Below are 21528 nucleotides of genomic sequence, written 5' to 3'. Positions count from 1 at the left end.
AGCTGTTTGCATGGGATAAATATGCAACAGGATTGATGAAAACAAGAGAAATATTGTAGCAGTCATAGCTTCATTCACATGGGAGCTTTTATCTAGTGAGAACTGTAGCTTTATTTCCCCACAGCAAAGCCAGGGTAGAGTCTAGGATATAAAGGCTACTAACTCCACCTACCTGGGTCTTCGTTAACTGGCTTCCCAGAGCATAAACAGCTACAGCTTATTTTAAGGTAGCAAATAAGCTACCTTATTTGCAAAGGCCATTAATAATGTTTGTGTTGATGCTACAGTTGAGGATTTTCATTTGATATCTATAACAGTTTTTTTTCTACTTATCAAATGGTAGTAAAAAAAAGTATAAAGAGACATCAAATGGGAGTAAAAAAAAGTATAAAGAGACATCAAATGGGAGTAAAAAAAAATATAAAGAGACAAAATATTTTGTTTGTCAAATTATTTAGGGACCTCTTGCCATTACTATAAAAAACTGTCTTCTTGAAATACAGCTGAGAGAAATGGATAAGGCTTCCCAGAGATAAAGATTCCTTTTGTCAAAGGAAAGGAAGGGCCAAGACTAGAGTGAGGTGAGTCCTTAAGGCTTCACTTCACTCACATCAGGGACACAGTTCAGATGGAGTCCCTAAAACTCAGTAAGTTTTTTACGAGAAAGAAAGGAGGAGGGACAAGCTAAATTGAATGTGACTACTTTAAGCTTTCCAAATGAGCTTACCTTTCAAAAAGGGGAAATAAAGGCCCCTTGCAAGTGGTTATATAAATAATATTTTACGTATAATATTATATTTAATAGCACTGACAAAAATAGCTTCATGAATCTTTTAATCAAAATTAGTTTTCAAAATGTTCAAGACAATTTCAAAGATATATTCAAATAAAAAAAATAAGTGATAGTCTGACGGTCCCCTGCCTGAGCAGATGGTTTAGTGTTAACAGAGGAACACAAATTCCTTAGCTGTCAAGGCAAAGAGAGGATAAGTCTGACAAAAAGAGAACAGAAGCACAAAGGATTTGAGGTTATAATAAAGCACATCAGTACTCTGAGTTATTTTTTGAGTTCCTACCCTGTTCCTTAGCTGTCAAGGCAAAGAGAGGGTAAGTCTGACTAAAAGAGAACTAAAGCACAAAGGATCTGAGGTTATAATAAAGCATATCAATACTCTGAATTATTTGAGTACTTACCCTGTACCAGCCAGACCTGCCTTTATAAGCCTTGTTGTCTAATAAAATTTAAATATGGTGTAATTTTAAGATAAGCATGCCTGGGCATTTAAATAACTCACATGTTTTCAATGGAATTGCTGTAGGTAAATTTGGCAGAATTACGGGTAACCGTTTGTGAATATTTGGAAAGAGATGCAGTGACCATGATGTCTCAGCGTTGGTTTCCTAAAAGCAAGTTATGTCCCACAAAGCATCATTCCTTCTTTTTGCTAATAATTAGATTAGCTGATGGAAAGATTGAAGTGGACAGAAAGTATCTGGATTTCATTCTGGCATTTCACATTCTCCCATGATTTCCTTGCAGAGAGAAGAAATGTGAAATAATAGGTAAAGCATTAACTTTGCAGTCAGAGAATTGTGCAGATCCTGATTACAGTACCCACTGTGTTATTTCAAGCAAGTGACTTAATTTCCTATGCTTCCATTATATCTTTCATAAAATAAAGAGGATATTCTACAGGTGGGTTACAAACAATAAATGAAACCTGTCACAGTTCATGACTGTGGCATGGTGCAAAGGATGAGAGATTATGTGGAGTCCATGTCTCATTCAAACTCCAAGAAGGCCCAGAGAGGCTGCCCTTAACCATGACCGTTCAGCATGAGGGTCTCATAAAGATAGTGCTGAACAGAATCTTCTGTGGCTTTTTGTTGATAGAACCAAGAAGCAAGGATAAAGGAAAAAAGAAAGTTGTCTGTGCAGGAATTCGTGTAGGGGACAGGGGAAGAACAGGGTAAGGTCAGGGTAGTCTGTTACACGACTGACCTTAGGGCCAATCTAAGTAAAAAATCAGAGTATGGGGAGGACCAGGGCCAGAACATTCATTTCTTAAGGCAATGTGTTTTGATCCTACTTGGACTTGTGGCTTTGTAGGCTATCTTTTAATCTCTAACCATGCATTCTAAGAGGTTTGGGGCTTACGTACCTAAAAGTCCCTTATCTTTGCATACCTCTGGCTAATGTCCCCACAGAAATCAATGCACATAAAATGCCTGTTAGAGTGCCTAGCATGTAGTAGTTCATTAATCTTCCCCTGCCTCCAACAAGAAATAGTCTATAGGGTACTAAAGTCCCCATTACTAGTTGTACCCAAATATGGACTAGAAGATTACCTGCCAGAGATGGCATAGGAGACACTGAAATACTCTTATCTGATCTCTATCCAAGATCATGTGGTCCAAGCCTAAATTCCCATCCAGCTGATAAGAGTCTCTCACTCAGGTATGCAAAAAACTTACCCATTTTGTATATTGGGAGTTGAAATTGAATAAGCCTGTCACAGCAACTTGAAAAGCTTTTGAAGTTTGTACCTTATTTCTGTGTGACTCTGTGTGTGACTCTGTGTGTGTGTGTGAAGATACTTTTAAAATGACAATTATAGTATGTGAGAAAACATCAGTGGCTTATAATTATGTGACCCCCTTTAATTTTGGCTGTGCATTCTTTCCTCATCACTTTTTTTTTGTTGTTAAATTCTTTTATTGGTACATTTTAGGTATACAACACAATTACATTTCTCATTGGGAATTGTACCTTTACATAATGCATCTTGGTTCTTATTTTTTCCCCATTCCTAGCCCTCCCTTCACCCCCTCCACCCTTCCCTATTTACAAAGACTTTATTTCCATTTTTTCCATTTCTCATCATTTTTCCTTTCCCTTCTTTCCTTTCCCCTGACCCTCCCACTATCTCTACCCCTTTGGACCTTTTCTTCCTATTTTGCATTATCGATTATTCATTCTAATCATTGGTACATTTTAGGTATACAATATAATGACATTCATCATTGGAAATTTGCACCTTTACATAGTCTCTCTTGGTTCTTATTTTTCACCCTTGCCCAGCCCTCCCTTCCACCCCTCCATTCCTCCCTATTTACAAAGATTTTCTTCCTATTTTTCCATTTTCTCATATTAATCCCATTCCCTTCTATCCTTTCCCCTAGCCCTCCCACTTCCTTCCCCTTTGCCCCTTTTCTTCCTCTTTCACATTACCTATTATACATTTTAGTCCTTATGTACACTTTCAGTTTCTCACACCAGAGAAACTATTTGGTATTTATACATGATCATCACTTTTCTTTTGAAAAATCCAGATAACCTTTTTCTCCTTATCCTCTGTGCTGGCTGTCTTATTACCTTGTCATTTTGTTTTGCACATTTTACTATTTTCTTCCTGATATGAATATTTTTAATTGTTTTGATGGCTTGAGAGGACTCCCCTTTCCTTTTTCTCTTATACAATTTACTGTGAGAGTATTTCCTCCTTTCCTCACCACCCATTATGTTCCTATAGCACTATATTTGCCTCAAAGTGACATTTTTCTGCCTCCTCTGCCCTCAATTGTGCCAGTCTGGACATGCTTCCTTTTCCCCTGTGTCACAACTGCCCTAAATTTCTGTTGCTTTTACCATATTCTGAGGAATTATAACTAAATAGCATGTAATAATGTTGGACAGAGCATATTTAGGGAAAGTTTTGCATTTATACCATTTCTTCATACACCAAAGGTTCAGATTGGGATGACAAACCATTTGGGGCCCTTCCCAATTACAACAGTAGGAACAAGAAATGAGAATAGAGCAGAAAGAAGGTAAAAATTCAAAATCAGAATACCTAGGTACTAGACTCTATCTATTACTAATTTATCGAAATTTAGGCCAGATTTTAAGCTTTGTATTCTTCTCACTGTCAAATCAGACTGATGATATAATTCATCTCAGAAACCTCTGAAAAAGAACCACCTGAGATACAACACAGTAATGGAGTATAATATTAAGAACATGGGTAACAGGGCCATACTAGACAGCATTATCCCCCCTTCTCCCATGGGCTATCTGATACTGGGAAAACTCCTGTGCCAATAATTATCCCCTCATTTGCAAAATAAAAAACATAATAATATCTATAAGGAAGGATATTATGAGCATTAAATGAGACAGTGCAGGTATAATGCATGGCACATAGTAAATACTTTGAAAGTTTTAGCTATTTATACTGTATGTGTCTTTTTTTTGGTACTGGGGATCGAACTCGGGACCTTGCGCTTGCGAGGCAGGCGCCAGAACCACTGAGCTAAATCCCCGGCCCAGCTATTTATACTGTTACACTATACACAGTGGTACTGATCATTATTTCAGCAAATTTGTATTAGAAGGGAGAGTAGCACATTGGTTAAATAAAAGCACAGATTTTGGAGCCATATATCACAGACTCAAAGTTCAACTCTGCCACTTCACAGCTTTTATTCCTGGGTAAGTTTCTTAATTGCTGTATGTCTATGGTCCTCATCAAATGGAATTATAATAGTGCCAACTTTGTAAGATTGTTGTGAGCATTATTTAATAAATGCAAAGCACTTAGAATAGAACCTGGCTAATATATACTGTTTAAGTGTTTGCTGTTGTTATTATTGTTCTTATTTTGTTTTAAGTATGTATTATAGATACTGTAATAAAGTGACCAAGATAAATTCAGCCCTGGCTTCAGATGCCTTCCCCTAGAGGAAAAATTGGAGTGTTCCAGATCTTCTAAAGTAGCAGAGAAGATCTTAACGACAGAAAAAAGAGAAGCAGACTGCAATCTTGAACAGTTGTATTCTCTAGATTGCAGGATCCATCATTTCTACAAAGTGTCCTGTGATGTCTTACTAGACCATAGGAATACCTAGTAAAGCCAAATTGAAATAGCTTAAAGCTTTTTAAATTATGCAATGTCAGGGCAGAAGGCAGGATCCTTACTGGAGACACAGGCTAGGACTAGGGCCTAGGTGTCTGTCTGAAGACTGCCAAGACCCTCCTGGTGAAGCACTTCCTTTTCCTTAATATTCTCCAACATGGATAAGTGTAAAGAAAAAAGAAGAAAGGCTGGAATCTTATTAGAAATAATAACTTCATTAGGCAGGGGAGCTGTGATGGTCCAAATAGCATCTGCTTAGGGTACATACTCACCATGTCCCTGTGAAGGCACTAAGACCAACATTAATAAGTAGTATGTGGCCACCCCAGTTCCAATAGGACCACAAGCAACCAGGTCCCGGGAAGGCTTTGTTCCTTTGCCATGCAGAAGACCAGAGAAACCTCTGGGACAATCCTTGACTGAGGCAATATCAAAGAAGTCAGAATGGTGGACATAGCCTAAATGAGTAGATAAAAGAAAAGTCTTGGAACAGTATAGTGGTTTAGTGTCAGGTGTGTAGTCTATAAGGGCCATCTTTGGAGAAGGGAAGCCATATCAGCTTGAGCTGGAAAGTACAGTCAGAGGAGGCTTCTTTGGGGCAGAAGAAAATGCGAATTTGACTTTGGAGGCTAGAAAGATTGAAATAGGAGATATGGCTGGGGCAGGGAGGACACATTATAAAGCAAAGTAGCTCTGTGATTTTGATGAATGAGTGACAGATGCCACTTACCAAATACCCTCATCCTGAAGGAGTGTGTAGAGTTCCAAGAGTAGGGTACTATGTAAATTGAAAAATATTCAGAGTTACTTTTGCCTTGACTTATAATTTACTCATGATATTTGAAAATGGTAAAGGAAGCTTGATGCCGGGATTAGCCAAGGATCAGAACCCATCTGTAGTCCCTCTTTATATACACAATAATTATGACAGGGAAAAAGAACAGCTTGATGATTTTTTTTGTAAGGCAATTCAACAGTGCCTGTATTTCCCAATCTGGGGCTTTGAGATTAGAAGAGCTATGTTGAGAATCCTTCAAGATCGCATTCTTTAGCCATACTGAAAAGCCTAGTGTCTTCCATAGGAAAGAGTTAGGATTGGGGATGTGAGTAGCCAGAGGCAGATAGATCCTTCACAGGTTTTTGAAAGCTGAAAAGTAAAGCATGTCAAACAATTCAAAAGAATGAGAATAATTTAATAAAAATGTATTATTAGGTGTAATTGAAAAAATAGGGCTAAAGTTGAGATTTTTTAAAAATTTTATTACAGTAAAAGACACATTGCCATTAATCCCCCCCAAAATACCCCCCTCTTGCTTTGAATACACTTATTCTATGATTCTTGCCACTTTCTGAAGCAGCTCTTTAATTCCTTTTTCATGAATGTCTAGTTGCATTGTCGTGTCTTCCTCGATGTCCTGAATCAATTCAAAACCTTTCATGACCTTTATGAGGTGTAATTGAAAAACTAAGGTCATAAAATGACCTTTCATGGTCATTTTAACATTGGGGAAGAGCCAGAAGTCATATGATACCAGATCTAGTGAATAAGGTGGATGAAAACATTGTAATGTTTTTACAAGCCTGTATCCATTAGGTGCAATCAGCAGCAGTATTCACAATATTTTTGCTCGCACCTGGTAAAACACAAAAGAGGAATTCCAGAAATGTTTAAGAATGTGCCAAGAACAATGGGATAAGTGTGTCCAAAGTGAAATTGAGTATTTTGAGGGGGAATTTAATGGCAATTTGTCTATTACTCTAATACATTTTTTAAAATTTCAATATTTGCCATATATTGCTATCACACCTTCTATGTTAAATAAAAATCAAGATGTGTTTCTGACTCTGTCAGCCTGACTGAAAGGCCAGATATAAGCAAGGAGAAGGGAGAATTGGCCAGAAAGCAACCCAGTTACTAAGAGAGTGTCTGTCAGGACAGAGCTCACAGGGACCATCTTCAGCTATATCACATGTCCTAGCAGTAGATAATGCTCTCAGAGGATGGGAGCAAGTACCGTGAGAAGGAGGGATTAAAAGGCCACTGTGGGAGATTTATTAGAGCTCATATCCCATAGGCCTATATGTCATTCCATCTATACCTCTATTTTCTTTTTTATCTTATGAAATATGAAATACCATATTTGACATTCATGAAAATATAAAAATAATATAATGTACACTCATGTACTTACTATCCAACGTAAGAACTAATACATTACAAATGCATTCTTCTCTCTGTTTGCCTTCTCTTCTTTTCCTTCCTCACTCACCGCTTCCCATTTTCTGCATGGTATTCTCTTGAATGTAGCACACATTGTCAAATACTGCTTTATAATTTTTGTGCACAATATGCATCTTTAAACATTATGTAGCATTGTTTTATATGTTTTTAAGTGAAAGAGATATGAATGAGATAAAACTATACAAGAAGGAAACTAGGGGAATGATAAATATGAAATTTAGGATGGAGGAAACTTTGAGGTCATAAAATTTGGATTGGATAGTGGGTTTACCAGTTTTCTTACATTATTAAAAATGCAAATAAGTTAATAAATAGAAAAATAAGAGTATTATCCATGTACTAATGATGGAGTATCTTCTTGACTGGAATTTGCATCAGTCCATTTCTGTGTATATGAGAGCAAAACAATAACACAAAAGCAATATGTTGTTTGTATCCTTCTACAGTTTTGCTTTTCTCACATAATATTTATGAGATTCATCTATGCTGATATGTGAACCTCTTCTTTATTCAATACAGTATTAACACATTTTTTTCTTGCTACACTAGGCCTATTCTAAAAATCCCAAGTGCTGAGTGTTAGAACTACCCCCAAGTAATTTTCCCTGCCTAGTAGTCTGTGGCCTCCCAGCTACTCTTACATTCAACTCCTCCTCTGATAGTGTGGTCTCACTGGCTTGTTTGGGTTTCTCACTGCATTCCAGACTACAAGTCAGCTCATTTCATGCTTTTGGTAGGTTCACCAGTGTTATAGAAGAGAAAAAGCTCCTGTTACCAGTACTTTTGTGGCATACTGTTTCCTGTTTCCCATGAGAACGCTTGTAAACCCACCCAAGAATTGATGCTGGGGTTTGAGAGTCTTTGTGTATGGTACATATTTTAGGGGACCTAATCGAATTTGCCTAAATTTAGAACTTAACAAGCCTTGTGGGTACTCCAAAACAATGGCAATGTTTGTGTCCTGCTTCACCCCATATATCGGCTCTTCTGGTACTCACTTTCACATACCTCCAACTAAGCCTTCTCTTCCTTCTCATCTAGGACTTAATCCGGAGAGATATCCTGTACTACAAAGGCCGTATTGACATGGATAAATATGAGGTAATTGATATTGAAGATGGCAGAGATGATGACTTTAATGTAAGCATGAAGAATGCTTTCAAGCTTCACAACAAGGAGACAGAAGAAGTACATCTGTTCTTTGCCAAGAAACTGGAGGAGAAAATACGTTGGCTCAGGGCTTTCAGAGAAGAGAGGAAAATGGTACAGGAAGACGAAAAAATCGGTAAGTGACCTGAGAGGAAAAAGAATATGACTATGAAGAATGTAGAGAGGTTTGAATTATTTTCATTTTTCTAGAATCAGAGGGAAGATTTCTGTTGCAAACTGACTTGAGCCACTTTGGTGATTCCTTATTAATTCCTCATAAATACCAGTAGCTTCCATTAGTCAGGGGTAGGTGGGAATTATAGTTTGGACTTTTCTAAAATCTCATTACCATGAAAGAGTATTCCACAGAAAGCCAACTTTAGATTTGATTCTCACAAATATTTATTAGTAGACAAACACAAAATCAGTCACATATCCTGTTCTGTAGTCTCTATGATGCCCCAGCTTTCTGTCTTTAGGTACATGGTAGTATCTTCTGTGTAAGAGTTAGTCAGGGCTGATTTGGTAGAATTATATTGGTAAGATTCAATCAATTTTCCTCTTTTCCTAACTTTTTTCATTTTGTTTTGTAGTACTGGTGTTATTGAATCAAGTATCTAGTGAATGCTGGCAAGTACTCTACCGCTGTGCTACATCCTTGCCCCTTAGCCAACTTTCTATTCAGAGCCTGGTGTCACAATCTTAATGAGTACGAAGACAAAGGATCTGTTCTTAATCACAAACTTCAGGTGTCCTTCTGAAGGGGATAGGCTATGAGGCTCACTAGATTCTTATATAAAATGCTTGTAAGAGCTAATGTGCTTATGAAACATTATTGGCTAGTACATGTATTTAGTAGCATTCATTTTAACAAGAAGAATTCATGTCTAACATATGGTAGGCTAATTAAGTTCTCTTCATTAAGGTGGCTTGACTTCTGGTAGTATTGGCATCTGGAGCAAAGGCTTTTGAGTATTTAACATATTAACAAATCATCTTTGGAGTATATATACCCAATTAGCATACTGCAGATATTATCTTAATGTCCCTAGACTATATATTAAAATTATATGCATATATTGTGTGGAACTATTTTAAAGTAAATTATAGAAAATATAACAGTGTCTAAAACCATGACCGTGTATATGGTTTACATTGGCTTGGAAGAGAATGTTTACCTTTTACTGCGGGATATAGCTATAAGTATTTTTTTGTTTGTTTGTTTTGTTTTGGGTTTTTTTGGTGCCGGCGATCGAACTTGGGTCCTTGCGCTTGCGCAGCAAGCAGAGCTAGAAGTATTTTTATGCTACTTTTAAACTGTGAGATTTAGATCTCATCAGTGTAGCTTTGTTGTTTATAAAGTACATCTCTTGTTCATGGTCCCATTTCAGTCATTAAAAATACCAAGCAATCAACCTTTGTGATTTCCTGAGAAGATATGCAATTTCTGTCTTTGCCTTAACCAGACAAGAATAGAATTGTACCTTAAGAAGCTAGTATACACAAGTTGGTACAAACTCCCTCTACAAAAATAGGCCTGCCCGTTGACTCCTTATGCAAAAGTATTCTCCTCTCCTTACATGTTGGGGATTGAAATGGTCAGAAAAAACTACTGAAAAACACATTGATCCTAGACTTCTCCAGAGTGCACATTGATACTCCCTTTGAGTCTCATTATTAGTCAGATTGCTTTTAGCATATGGGCACTGCATTAAGACATAGTGTGAAGTGGTATGGAAATGTTGCTAGCCATTTCTCCCAGTGATAGACATCAGCAGCAACTGACCCACTCTAGGTTGTTATATTAAAGGAATGGTCTTTGAGTGCAGACTTTGAATCAATTAGAAGTCCCCTGCCGTTCTTTCTGGCTCCAAAATCATGTCCCCCAACCCAATGCCCTAATAAAATGTAGTAAAAAATCTGCTTCTAATAGGAAAACTTCTAGAAATTATCTTCTGACAGGCCTATGTTCATCTTTTAAAATATTAAGGTTTTGTGGGGGGGGGGGTTCTGTCTGATTATATGATTAGTAAATCAGTTTCATTGTAGGATTCTTGGGAGAATAAAAAACAGAAAAATATATGAAATAAAGGTAAAGATCACACAACACAGTAAACTTTTGTAAACATTTTGATATATTTCTTTCTAGTCTTTGTTTTCTGTGTTTAAATTTTTGAAAAAAACAACTAAATCTTACTGTTTCTCTACCCAGCCATTTCTCTGTGGTGCATAGATATAAATCTGTATTCTCATTTTTACTACATATTATATCATTAACATTTTCACCAATTTAATATTTAATCATTATTTTAATGGCTGTTATCGATTTACCATAATTTTATTTTTTAATTTTTACTTTTTAATTATAAAATTAGTACATGACCAACAGAACCATTTAAATCCATATAGAAATGTATAAAGAACATTTAGCATTCTTTCCCCTTCTTTGTCACTCCTATTCCTCTGTGAAATAATGAATATTAACAGTTTGGCATAACTCTTTCCATACTTATCCCATGCTCATGTAAACATGTATACACATTAATTTACAAAATTCTACATACTGCTCTGCAACTTTCTTTTTTGTAAACCTAATTTATCTTAAGTCTTCAGGTAAAGAATAAAGAATCTAGTTGTAACTCTTTGCCTCAGTCAGGCTTCTGCCAAGAACCATAACCAGTAGGAAATCTTTAACTACTAAGAAATTGGCCCATGTGATTGCAGAGGCTGGCTAAGTCAATCTAAAGTCTGTAGGTCCAACAGTCAAAAATGGAAGTTCATGGGTAGGCTCAAACCCAAGGACAGGGGACAAATTTCTAAATCTTAAGTGCATCTTATAAAGTGTCCTTTTAAATTCACTTTTACATAATTTGTTATTTCACCTCTTGATTTGGGAATTATTCAAAAAACTATTATTTCAAGTGTTTGATCTGAAAATTCTAATGATACTTTATTTAAACATTCTCTATTTAACCTATGTTCTCTCATAGCCTATGTTCTCAAGTTTTTGCTCCTGTATTCTGTGATCTGCATCTTAGTAGCTAAGTTTGGTTTTAGCTTTATTTTCATTGACACAATATTTCTACATATTTATGAAGTACTATGTGATGTTTGATTCATATATATTTGGGTAATGATCAACTACCTGGTAACTAGTGTATTCTTCATTTTAATCTTTTATTATTTATGGTGAGTACATTCAAAGTTCTCTCTTCTGAGTATTTTGATACATACATTGCATTATTGTTAACACTATTTACCCTATTATGCCATAGAACACAAGACTTATTCTTCCTATCTAATTGTAACATTGTACTCACTGAACAACCTCTCCACATCCTCCCTCCTCCCTGCTCTGCCCAATGTCTGGTAACTGTTTTTCTCCTCCCAGCTTCTATGAGCTCAACTTTTTAAGATATAAGTGAAATAATACATTGTTTGTCTTTCTGTGCCTGGAATATTTTACTTAACATAAGGTCCTCCAGGTTTAGCCATTTTGTCAAAAATGACAGAATTTCATGCTTTGTTAAATAGCTGAATAGTGTTCCATTACATATAGATCAAATTTTCTTTAACTGTTCAGTCCCTGACAGACATTTAGGTTGGCTCCATATCCTGGCTATTGTGAATAATGCTGCAATAAACAGAGTGCTGGTGTCTCTTTGATGTGTAAACCAAAAATATTCTTCATATCAAGAGAAACAATCAACAGAGGCAAAAGGCAACCTACAGAACAGGAGAAAATATTTGTCAATTCTACAACTAACAAAGCATTTATATCCAGAATATATAAGGAGTTCAATTCAAATACATTATAATCCAATTAACAATGAACTAAAAATCCAAACAGATGTTTCTGAAGAGATCTTTCAATTACCTATAAATATATGAAAAATGTTCAACGTCACTAATAATCAGAGAAATGCAAATCAGAATGACAGTGAAATATCACCTCACCCCAGTTTGAATGGTTATTATCTAAATAAAAATAACAAATACTGTCAAGGTTGCAGAGAAAGGGAACTCTTTTTTAAAAATAATTTTATTGGTATACTCTTGACATACATAATGATCACATTTATCATAAGGCATTAGTACCTGTACATAATATATCTTAATTCTTTTTTTCCCCATTCCTCTTTCTTCCCTTCAATTCTTCTGCCTCTCTCGCTTTACAAAACTTTGTTTCTATTGTTTCCTTTCCATTCTTTTTTATTTTTTAATCTCTATTCCCTCCCTCTTGTTCTCCTTCCCATTTGAACACTGTTTTCCTACTTCTCAATATCAATCTATTTTGGTCCTTATTTATTCTTTGGATTTCTTACACAAGAGAAACAATGTGATATTTAAACATGTGTGTCTGATTTATTTCACTTAAAATTATGTTCTCAAGGTGCATCCATTTACCTAAAAGTGCCTCAAGTTTATCCTTCTTTTTGGCAGTGTAATACTCCATTGTATATAAAAACCGTACGAGAAAGGGAATTCTTTTACATTGTTTGTAGGAATGTAAATTAGTGTTGCCATTACAGAAAACATTATGGAAGTTCCTCAAAAAACTAAAAATAGAACTGCCTTATGGTCCATCAACCCTACTTTTGGGCATATACCCAAAGAAAATGTAGCTAAGACTTTAATCCAAGTTTTTAATAAATTTCCTTAGTGAAATTCCTAGAAAGGAATTACTGGGCCATGGGCAGTGACCTTCTTGTATTTCAAAACTTTCAATACACTTTACTAAGTCTTTTTTCCAGAAAAACTCTACTAATGTATACATCAAGAAAGAGTATATGTTTATTCTAACAAAGTCCTGTATTTTTTTTTCCTTAGGCTTTGAAATTTCTGAAAACCAGAAGAGGCAGGCTGCAATGACTGTGAGAAAAGTCCCTAAACAAAAAGGTAAATCTACTTTTATCCCTTCAACCCCACTTGTTTTCTGTGTGAGACTAGAAAGCCATAAACTATGTGCTTTCATATTTCTCGGCTCTTTTCCATGCTGGTGTTCACTTGGAGTTCTGGGATAGTTCTCAGCTCCCCAGGTGTCCCTGAAAACAGGAAGCAAATGGTCATAAAGGGTTAATGCTCAGGAGTGAATGGTATTGGGTAGCTATGTCCAAAGATAGCTCATTGTGTACAAGCACAAAATAAAACCTTGTAATAAATTCTCTTTATTTTTATTTCAAATTAGAGAAACATTACTAATAAAGACAGAAAACAGTAAATATATATAATTTATTAAGTATAAATATATAGGGATATATGTGTTCAGCTGTCCTTCACTGGCCTGAGGGCACTTGCCAAATCAGAAGACCCCAATCAAAATGGAGAACCTCAAACTGAACCAAAACAGAAGATTCAGACAGTCTTTATTTCTTCAAACCATAAACCAAAGTGCCTTAAGGTAAATACATAGAGAATCAATTTAATATGAAATGAAGCTTTATTTTCTCTTTTTCATGAACTAGAACAAAACTAAAATACTCAGCTGAGCAAAAGGAAGGAGTTACCTTGTGTTTACTACAATGTCTATCTAGTATTGGTCTCTTTATATAAATTTTTTCATTTCGTCTTTGTGCTAATCATAAGAAGGTGAGCACTATTAGCCCCATTTTTCAAATTAAAAAATCTGAGACTATTCACAGTGAAGTGACACTGAAACAAAATTGGCTTGACTCTAAGCCCACTACTTTCTCCTCTCCAATTCATAATCCTTTTGATGCCTCTTGTAGGGAAAAAAAGAGCTCACTTTACTCTCTCACATCAATTACTGATAGCTATTTCTATTACTGACAGCTGTTTTCACTGTCGCCAGAAGTCGGACCTCTTAGACCTCACTTTAACTGCTTATTAATTTTTACTCTTCTTGGGCCTTCACTGGATCATCCTTCACTGTGGCAATATGATTTGCCTTAGATAGGGAATAAAGCCAGCCACCCCTAACCTTTTCCTTATGTTTGTTTGGGGTTTTTTTGTTTGTTTTTTTTTTTTGTAACGGGAATTGAACTCTGGACCTTATGCTTGCGAAGCAGGTGGCAGAACCACTGAGCTAAATCCCAGCCCACCTTTTCCTTATGTGAGAGACAGAATTACAAAGCAACATGGAGTTAACCTATGGAGGTCTAGGGTCATGAGTTACCCCCTAACAATATGTAAGAAGTTTCTATCTTTCAGATCAGCTGTGACCTCTGAAGAGTTAATGTCAGTAGAGAACTGATCTGTATTAACAGAACTCTGTGAGTGAATGTCACTTTCCCCAGATGGAGATGTGAGCAGAAATGAGCCCTAGCCAGCTAAAGAGTCCTCATGCTGCAAGACTGATACTGCCCTAGCAGCCTGCCTCTATCTCCTGGAGGCTCTCATCTCCTGAGCTTCTCTTACCTTGATTCCCTTCACTACCCCTAACACGCTGATTCCCATGATGGAATGATGCTTGTTGATCCCAGCCCAGGTACCTTCAAGAGTGTCTTCTACAGGCTAGTCTTTTCACTGAGTATATTTCAAACAGGAACATCCACAACGTGACCACTCAGAAGATAGTCCTGATAGCTCATGCCAAACCTTTAAGGTAGTTCCTTTTCTCACCCTGTCTAGTCTCTAGGCTATCCCTTTTAGATCCACTATTGTCTGTTAGTGTCTGAACAGCTTTCTTATCTTAAAAACAATTCCAAAATCGTTTTAAAAACTCATATAGTTTTAAATTTCCCAGAAGTCCTATGAATCTCCCCTCATATTTCTGTTTCTGATCTTAAAGAGCAGGGCTGTGGTGATTTATATGTTTCTGAGACTCAAGAGGGTCATACATGTGGAAGCATTTATCAAACAGTAATTCAGTAGTTATAGCATGTTCATGTGGAGAGCATGAAGAGGTTGTTTCAGACATCCACAGAAGCTAACTTCCTTAATCCTTCTAACAGCACATCCCTAGAAATGATGGAGAGGTTTTGTTAAAATTTCACCAATGTAGATGTTGTTGGTTGGGTAGTTACTCTAGTGTCCGCTCCCAACTCCATCTAAAACACCATGGGACATTATCAACTCAGGCTACTGCCCTGGGGAAGGGGATACCTGGCTGGGAAAATAGCAGAAAGAAACCAGTCTAGCTCTAAGAAAGGCCTTTCCACTTTACCTTTGCCTTTCACACTCCCTTGCTTTTAAGAATTATATATAACTTCTTGGGACTAAGACGCTAATTCCTGGTTCACCAACCCAATTGAGTTTGTCACCACAGAGCTCCCCAGGGCCATGAGCACAGGCTCCACCTCTAGAGGCTTTAGGGCTAGCTCAAAATTAAGTGAATCCCCCATAATTACTAAAACAGTTTTGAAAAAGAAAATGGGATTAATAAATTTATGCAATTTCAACATTTATTATGTAGCTATAGTAATCAAGGCAATGTGATTTTGGCAGAAGGAAATACATATTGGATCATGGGACAGAACTCAGAAATAGACCTACACGAATATGTCTAATTTTTTACAAATACATGAACACAATTCAGTAAAGAAAGAGGCCTTTTCAACAAATGGTGCTGAAGCAGTTGGACTTCCATGGGGAAAAACATCCTCAGCCTAAACCCATACTCTGTTCAAATGGTAAATAAAAATTGACCATAGTATTGAATATACAACTTCAGAACTCTTAGAAAAAAATATCTTCAGGATCTAGGGTTAGGCAGAGGAATTCTTAAATTTGACACCAAAAGCTTGAAGAACAAAATAAAATATCAATAACATGGACCTCCTTCCATAATATTTCCATGTTATTGCTTAGCATACCCTCATATTTCTGATACCTGCTACCTTTCAAAACTGGCTCTTAGAAGAGAATCTGATCCTTCCCATTGAGGAGCCAATGGCTGATAATAGCTTAATATGATACTGCCTCCAGAGTAATGGGATCAAATCATCAAAAGTAAAGAAGCTCTAATGTTAGAATTTCAGACACTGGCTGGCTGATGAGGAAAGTATTTGGAAGCAGCAGAGAGACCTTTCTTTCATGTCTGAATCATATGTTTTGTGTCTCATCCTATTCTGCCTTGAATATAAATCAAAATTGAACTTCGACTTTAGCCCTCACCCCTATCCTAGTTCCTGGAATCCTCTCAATGTGGTCTTTTGTTTGATGGTTTCAAACCCAGCCACAAAAATCAAGAAGGTTTTTAATCTTTGAAACTGTTCCTTCCTTTTGAAAAGTCACAGATTTCATGATTCATGTATTCTGGTGACGCTTTTACTTTCTTCCTCAACTACCAATGTTAAGTCCCTCTTAATTGCAGATTTATTGCTTTCAACCCAGGGAAGAACATTAAATCACTTGTGCTTTATGTGTTTTAACAAACCATTTCCAACTACAGACCTGCTTTTAAGTCAATAGTTCTTAACCACACTCTTGACACTTCCAAGGGGTAGTTGGAGAGGGAGAAATCCAAAATCTTCTGGAGTTAAATGGAGCTTGTTGAGTTCTTTGCAGAACCAAAATCAGCTTAAAGGATTATGCTCTCTTCAAAAGAGCTCTGAACTGAGAAGTCAAAGAATGTGAGTTCTAGCTCTTGCTTTGTCATTAACTTATCATGGAATCCAAAGTATGACTTTTATCTCTAGGTTTCAGTATATTCATTTGTAAAATGGCTGATAGTAATATCATAAATTTCTTAGTGATATTGATTTGATAGAGAAGAATGTAATATTTCAGAAAGAGCCATGCCACTTCAAAATCTGTGAGAGAAATGATTTGCAATACAGTTTTGAATAGCCCTTATTCAAATTGCTTGAAATTTCAAATTTCAGAGTTTCTTAGATTTCACAGACATTCCTGACTGAACATTCCTAATCTGAAAGTCTGAATTTTAAAATGTTTGGAAATATATGAAACTTTTTGAATCTAGGAATGCTCAATCTGTACCAGTTCAAACTCTGTAAACTAATCTACCTTGAATTTTCTGCCCAGAGTGGTCACTGGATAATTTGAGAACCCTCTTGGTACTTCACTTATGCCCTTTCTTTTTGGTTTCCTCTCTATAGGTGTCAACTCTGCCCGCTCTGTTCCTCCTTCCTACCCACCACCACAGGACCCGTTAAACCAGGGCCAGTACCTGGTCCCCGACGGCATCGCTCAATCGCAAGTCTTTGAGTTCACCGAACCCAAGCGCAGCCAGTCACCATTCTGGCAAAACTTCAGCAGGTTAACCCCATTCAAAAAATAATACCTACAGGGAGGCAGATAATTTTAAAATAAACTAAATAAAATTATATTTATAGATGGACTTTTTTCGGAGAAACACTGTTGAAAATATATGTGTGTGTATATATACATATATACATATATAGAGACATATATAGACATATGTATACACACAGACCCTTGAGTATATGCACACACACACTTGTGTGGGCATGTACATACATATGTGTGCACATACCACACACATACATACACATACACATACATACACACTCATATACACACAGAGAAGGACCAAAAACGTTTTCTGTTGTTTTTGGTTTGTGAAATCTATAGGTGGTAGGAAGAGGTACAAATGACTTCCAAACATGTGACCCCTTCTTAAAACTTTACAGTTCTTACCCTGTTCCCTTCCTCTTTTCTTTCAGAGATTGACATTTCCATTTGTTCTTTTTCTTGTTAAGATACTCTCTTTGCTCCCATGTGAATGATTCATTGACTTTTTATTATTACCATAGATGCATTTGTATTGGTTTTCTGCTTTCATGATAATAGAGATGATGATGACTTTTGATTTTAATTTGGTGTGGTGGGTTTGGGATTTCTTTCTTTCACTTTTCACCGAGGAAAGGGAAAATCCCCATTTCCTCTCCTTCAGCCAATCATCTGTGAATATTCCTGTAGCCCTGCAGTTTCCCCAGAACAGCCTTTACCCAGCATCCTCTGTCCAAAGTCCTGCTAGTCAGGACATGATCCTTAATGCCATGTGACATAAGTGCTTGGTATTTCTATTGCTTTCTCTGTATTTTAGATGTTGAGGAAGGATACCAAACCAAAAAGAAACAAGGGAGTATCAGAGTATTATGATGCTAAAGAAGAGTTCTGTTCAGGAAATATTTTTCTTTGGACTATTTCTTCTAACTTTTGTGAGTCCTCATGTTGCAGCACTTCTGGGTCATTGCAGTTTTGCATCTGGGGATTAGTTTGGACCAATTAGTCTCTTCAGACTCCCTTTGTTATGAGTCTCCTCTTAGGCCTGGCCTCCCTAGCCCAACAGAAGATCTGAACTGGAAGCAGAGGCTGAGACTCTGTCTCCTAAGGAAGGGATTTATCTCTGGCCCTTCCCAAAGCACCAAGTAGACGTAAAGCAGGGCTCCCTACAGCAAGCAGTTCAGTGTTCTGGTCACCTCTGCTCCCATTTGCAGATTTTTAAGGCAACATTGATAGGAGTCTATGGAGGGATTCAAGCCAGAACCCACCTGACCAAGATCATCAGTTGCCTTCAAATTATTGACCTGAACAGAGTCCAAGGCTGACAGTAAAATAGGCATGGAAAGAAACAACATTGATCCAAGATACAGTACCTCTAGTTCCTACCACCCCAATTAAGTGAATTGTCCCCCATTGTTAGCAGATTGCATGGACAATCTTCCCTGGCTCCCTCCTTTCTTTTTCTCTGTCTTCCTTCTTTCTCTTGCCCTCTTGGCACAGGAGAATTGCTGATGTTGGCATAGTCAAAGCAGTTCTGGCACTGGAAGATTGCCTTGTTTCTAACATCTTCCTATCCCAGAACACTTAAGGCCAGTGAGTGATGGGCCCAGGGGAACATTTCCCTCAGGACAAAGGATCTGAGGCAGAGACACTACCCTCAAGATTATTTTTGCCAGGCTTTCCACTAACTTCTCCCACAAAGAATCAGGATTCCCAATGAGTATAGGAATACCCATTTGTCCTCTGTACATGGCCCTTTCCTTGGTTAGACCTTGAATAGCAAGGAATAGGGTATAAAGAAGTGAGGGTAGGCCCTGCTATAGAAAGCCACTCTAACAAGGGATCGAGATTATGACTCTGTCTTGGATCCCATGGAAGAAGACTTCAGTGTGAAAGGATCCCATTTTACCAGGCAGCTGCCACAGTTCCATGAAGGCTTCAACATAGGTGATTATTTTACTGCTTTGTGCCTCCTGACCCAGACCAGGCCTTGCCTACCCTGGTAAGCTTTCCCCTGTGGAAATCAAATTACAAGCTTTTGAATCTTCCATTCTATCACAGCAAGTCAGAATTGTAAAGTTAAGGGTTAGTGACTTAGCTCAGTGGCACCATGCCTGTGCCTGCCTTGAAAGCACAAGGTCGTGAGTTCAATCCCCCCCAGTACAAAAAACCCCCACAAAAAAACAGAATTGTAAAGTTAAGGCAAGGACAAGCCTGATTTGAATAGAGAACTAGGGCTCAGGTCTGGCCACCATGTGACCTAGCTACTTAAGCTTAGCTACATAAGCCTCCTTGGCAAGGAACCTTGTGCCCAGCACCCAGGTTAAAATTTACCCCCTTGGCAAACAGAGCGTGTTTTAGTGTCTGTGCAGGCCTCTCTTTATTGTATTCCTTTTCCTACTTTCCACTACTCCTCATTAGGCTTAGCTTTGTCTTATTTTCCTAGGGTTGGAAGCACATCAGGAGGGAATGCTTGGAAAAGTCCTTGGGCTTAAAGCATCTCTTGGCCATGCCTTCACATCTACTTACCCTCCCTGGGTCCTTTACCCCTGGGGCTCCAGGGTCAGGGATATCACTCCCCTCTTCTCCTTTACATAATCCAACAGTCTTAGGAGATGCCAGTAATTTGTGAAAATAAGAAATTAGCTCTCCATTGATTGGAATGCCCCCACATAGCAGAAAAGCATACCAGTCAGTGGCCATTAGCCCAAAGGGGAGCCAGGAAGTCAATTCTGGGCTCAGTATCTAAACATGTTGTGTCCCCATAGCAATGCTATCCTCAAGAACTGTATAATTCTTTGTTTCTATGTGGCCCTGAGTTCCCCTTTCCTGAATTCAGTGAGGCCTGGATTTGCTCTTCATATTGCTGGTATGTTTTATGGCCCCCACTATGGGGAAGTCCTAACACAAAAATAAAACTTTTTCTCTCTCTTCTCCCCCTCTGTATATGTCTATATCTTTAATGGATCTATTAAGGACACCAACAAGAGAGTTTTGACAATTCTAATGTGAAAGCAGATAGTGATTTTTTTAGTGCTTTGGGGTAGGGTGGGCTGGGATCAATAGAATAGGCAACAGTGATTTTGATTACCCCTACTGCTCTGCATTTGGCAATTTATTCTTTTGTTTCTACTGTTTGACTGTTTGACCCTTTTAAACAAGTGTCAGAATTGTCTAACAAAAAAAAAGATGTAATGACACAAAGCCTTATGAAGATACTTATGGAGTTCAATAAAAAGTAAAAAAGACACCTTTAGGCACAGCTCTCATGCCATTGTGCGTGTGTGTGCGCTCGTGTGTGTGTGTGTGTGTGTGTGTGTGTGTGTATGCATGCACGCACACATGTGTGTGTGTGTTTTATCAATTGCAAATAAAAAATTTGCCTACTCAGGGCAGCTTACCCCAGCCATTGCTTGCTTATCCATTCCCAGGTATCCCATGGGTTTTCTGTGACTTTACATGTCCTTTCTGGAAGAGTAGACCATAAGAACTGAATTTTAACTTGTAGCCAGGAGTGCTTTGTAGCCTCAAATGTCTTTATGGATGGATTGTCTTTAATTTCACCTGGTACTTTAATAAAATTTAAAGGTCGATTCCTGAGCTTGCTCCTTTTTCTTGAAGCTACAAGTCCAATACTTAACATGGGCATTCATCAGAACTTAAAAGCTGTCATTTGAACCCAGCCAAAGGCCATATCACTGAGGAATCTCTCACTCCAATTTCTTTCCTAAAGCCTTTGGTCCTGCTTCCTCAGAGGTAGATACTTTATCTCTTCCTCAGAGTGGGTGGAGTGACCTTACTGTTTCTTCTGTCATGGTATGGCCTGCATGTACATGGTCCTTGATGTACATGTACATCATGGTCCTTGTACATGTACATGGTCCTGGGTCTCTATGTGGTATCTTTATGCTGGTTTTCAGAGACCCACTAGTGGATCTGTTCTGGCACTGCCTCACTTGCCTTTCTACAGAACAACTGAACACACGGGCCAGGGATTTAGCTCAGTGGTTTCGTAGCCTGCTGTACAAGCACAAGGACCCGAGTTTGATC

General features: G+C 37.6%; 1 protein-coding gene across 7 annotated transcripts in view; it reads left to right on the top strand.

Moving 5' to 3' along the window:
- The window catches only part of Arhgef9 (Cdc42 guanine nucleotide exchange factor 9), a 241660-nt gene extending 220582 nt beyond the window's left edge, over positions 1-21078 (top strand). For all 7 annotated transcript variants that reach the window (XM_004872265.3, XM_004872264.3, XM_021250208.2 and 4 more), the window contains 3 exons: positions 8200-8443; positions 13138-13206; positions 17328-21078. In XM_004872265.3, the coding sequence (XP_004872322.1) occupies positions 8200-8443; positions 13138-13206; positions 17328-17509 (495 nt within the window). In that variant the 3' untranslated portion in view covers positions 17510-21078. The remainder of the gene's footprint in view (positions 1-8199; positions 8444-13137; positions 13207-17327) is intronic.
- The last annotated feature ends 450 nt before the right edge of the window (positions 21079-21528 follow it).

This window comes from Heterocephalus glaber, unplaced genomic scaffold (assembly GCF_053883595.1).
Source record: "Heterocephalus glaber isolate CG9 unplaced genomic scaffold, H.glaber_assembly_v1.0 deba00000936, whole genome shotgun sequence".
Classification (NCBI taxonomy): Eukaryota; Metazoa; Chordata; class Mammalia; order Rodentia; family Bathyergidae; genus Heterocephalus; species Heterocephalus glaber.
The sequence above is the reverse complement of the archived record's forward strand: the minus strand, read 5'-3'. Positions and strand labels throughout refer to the sequence as shown.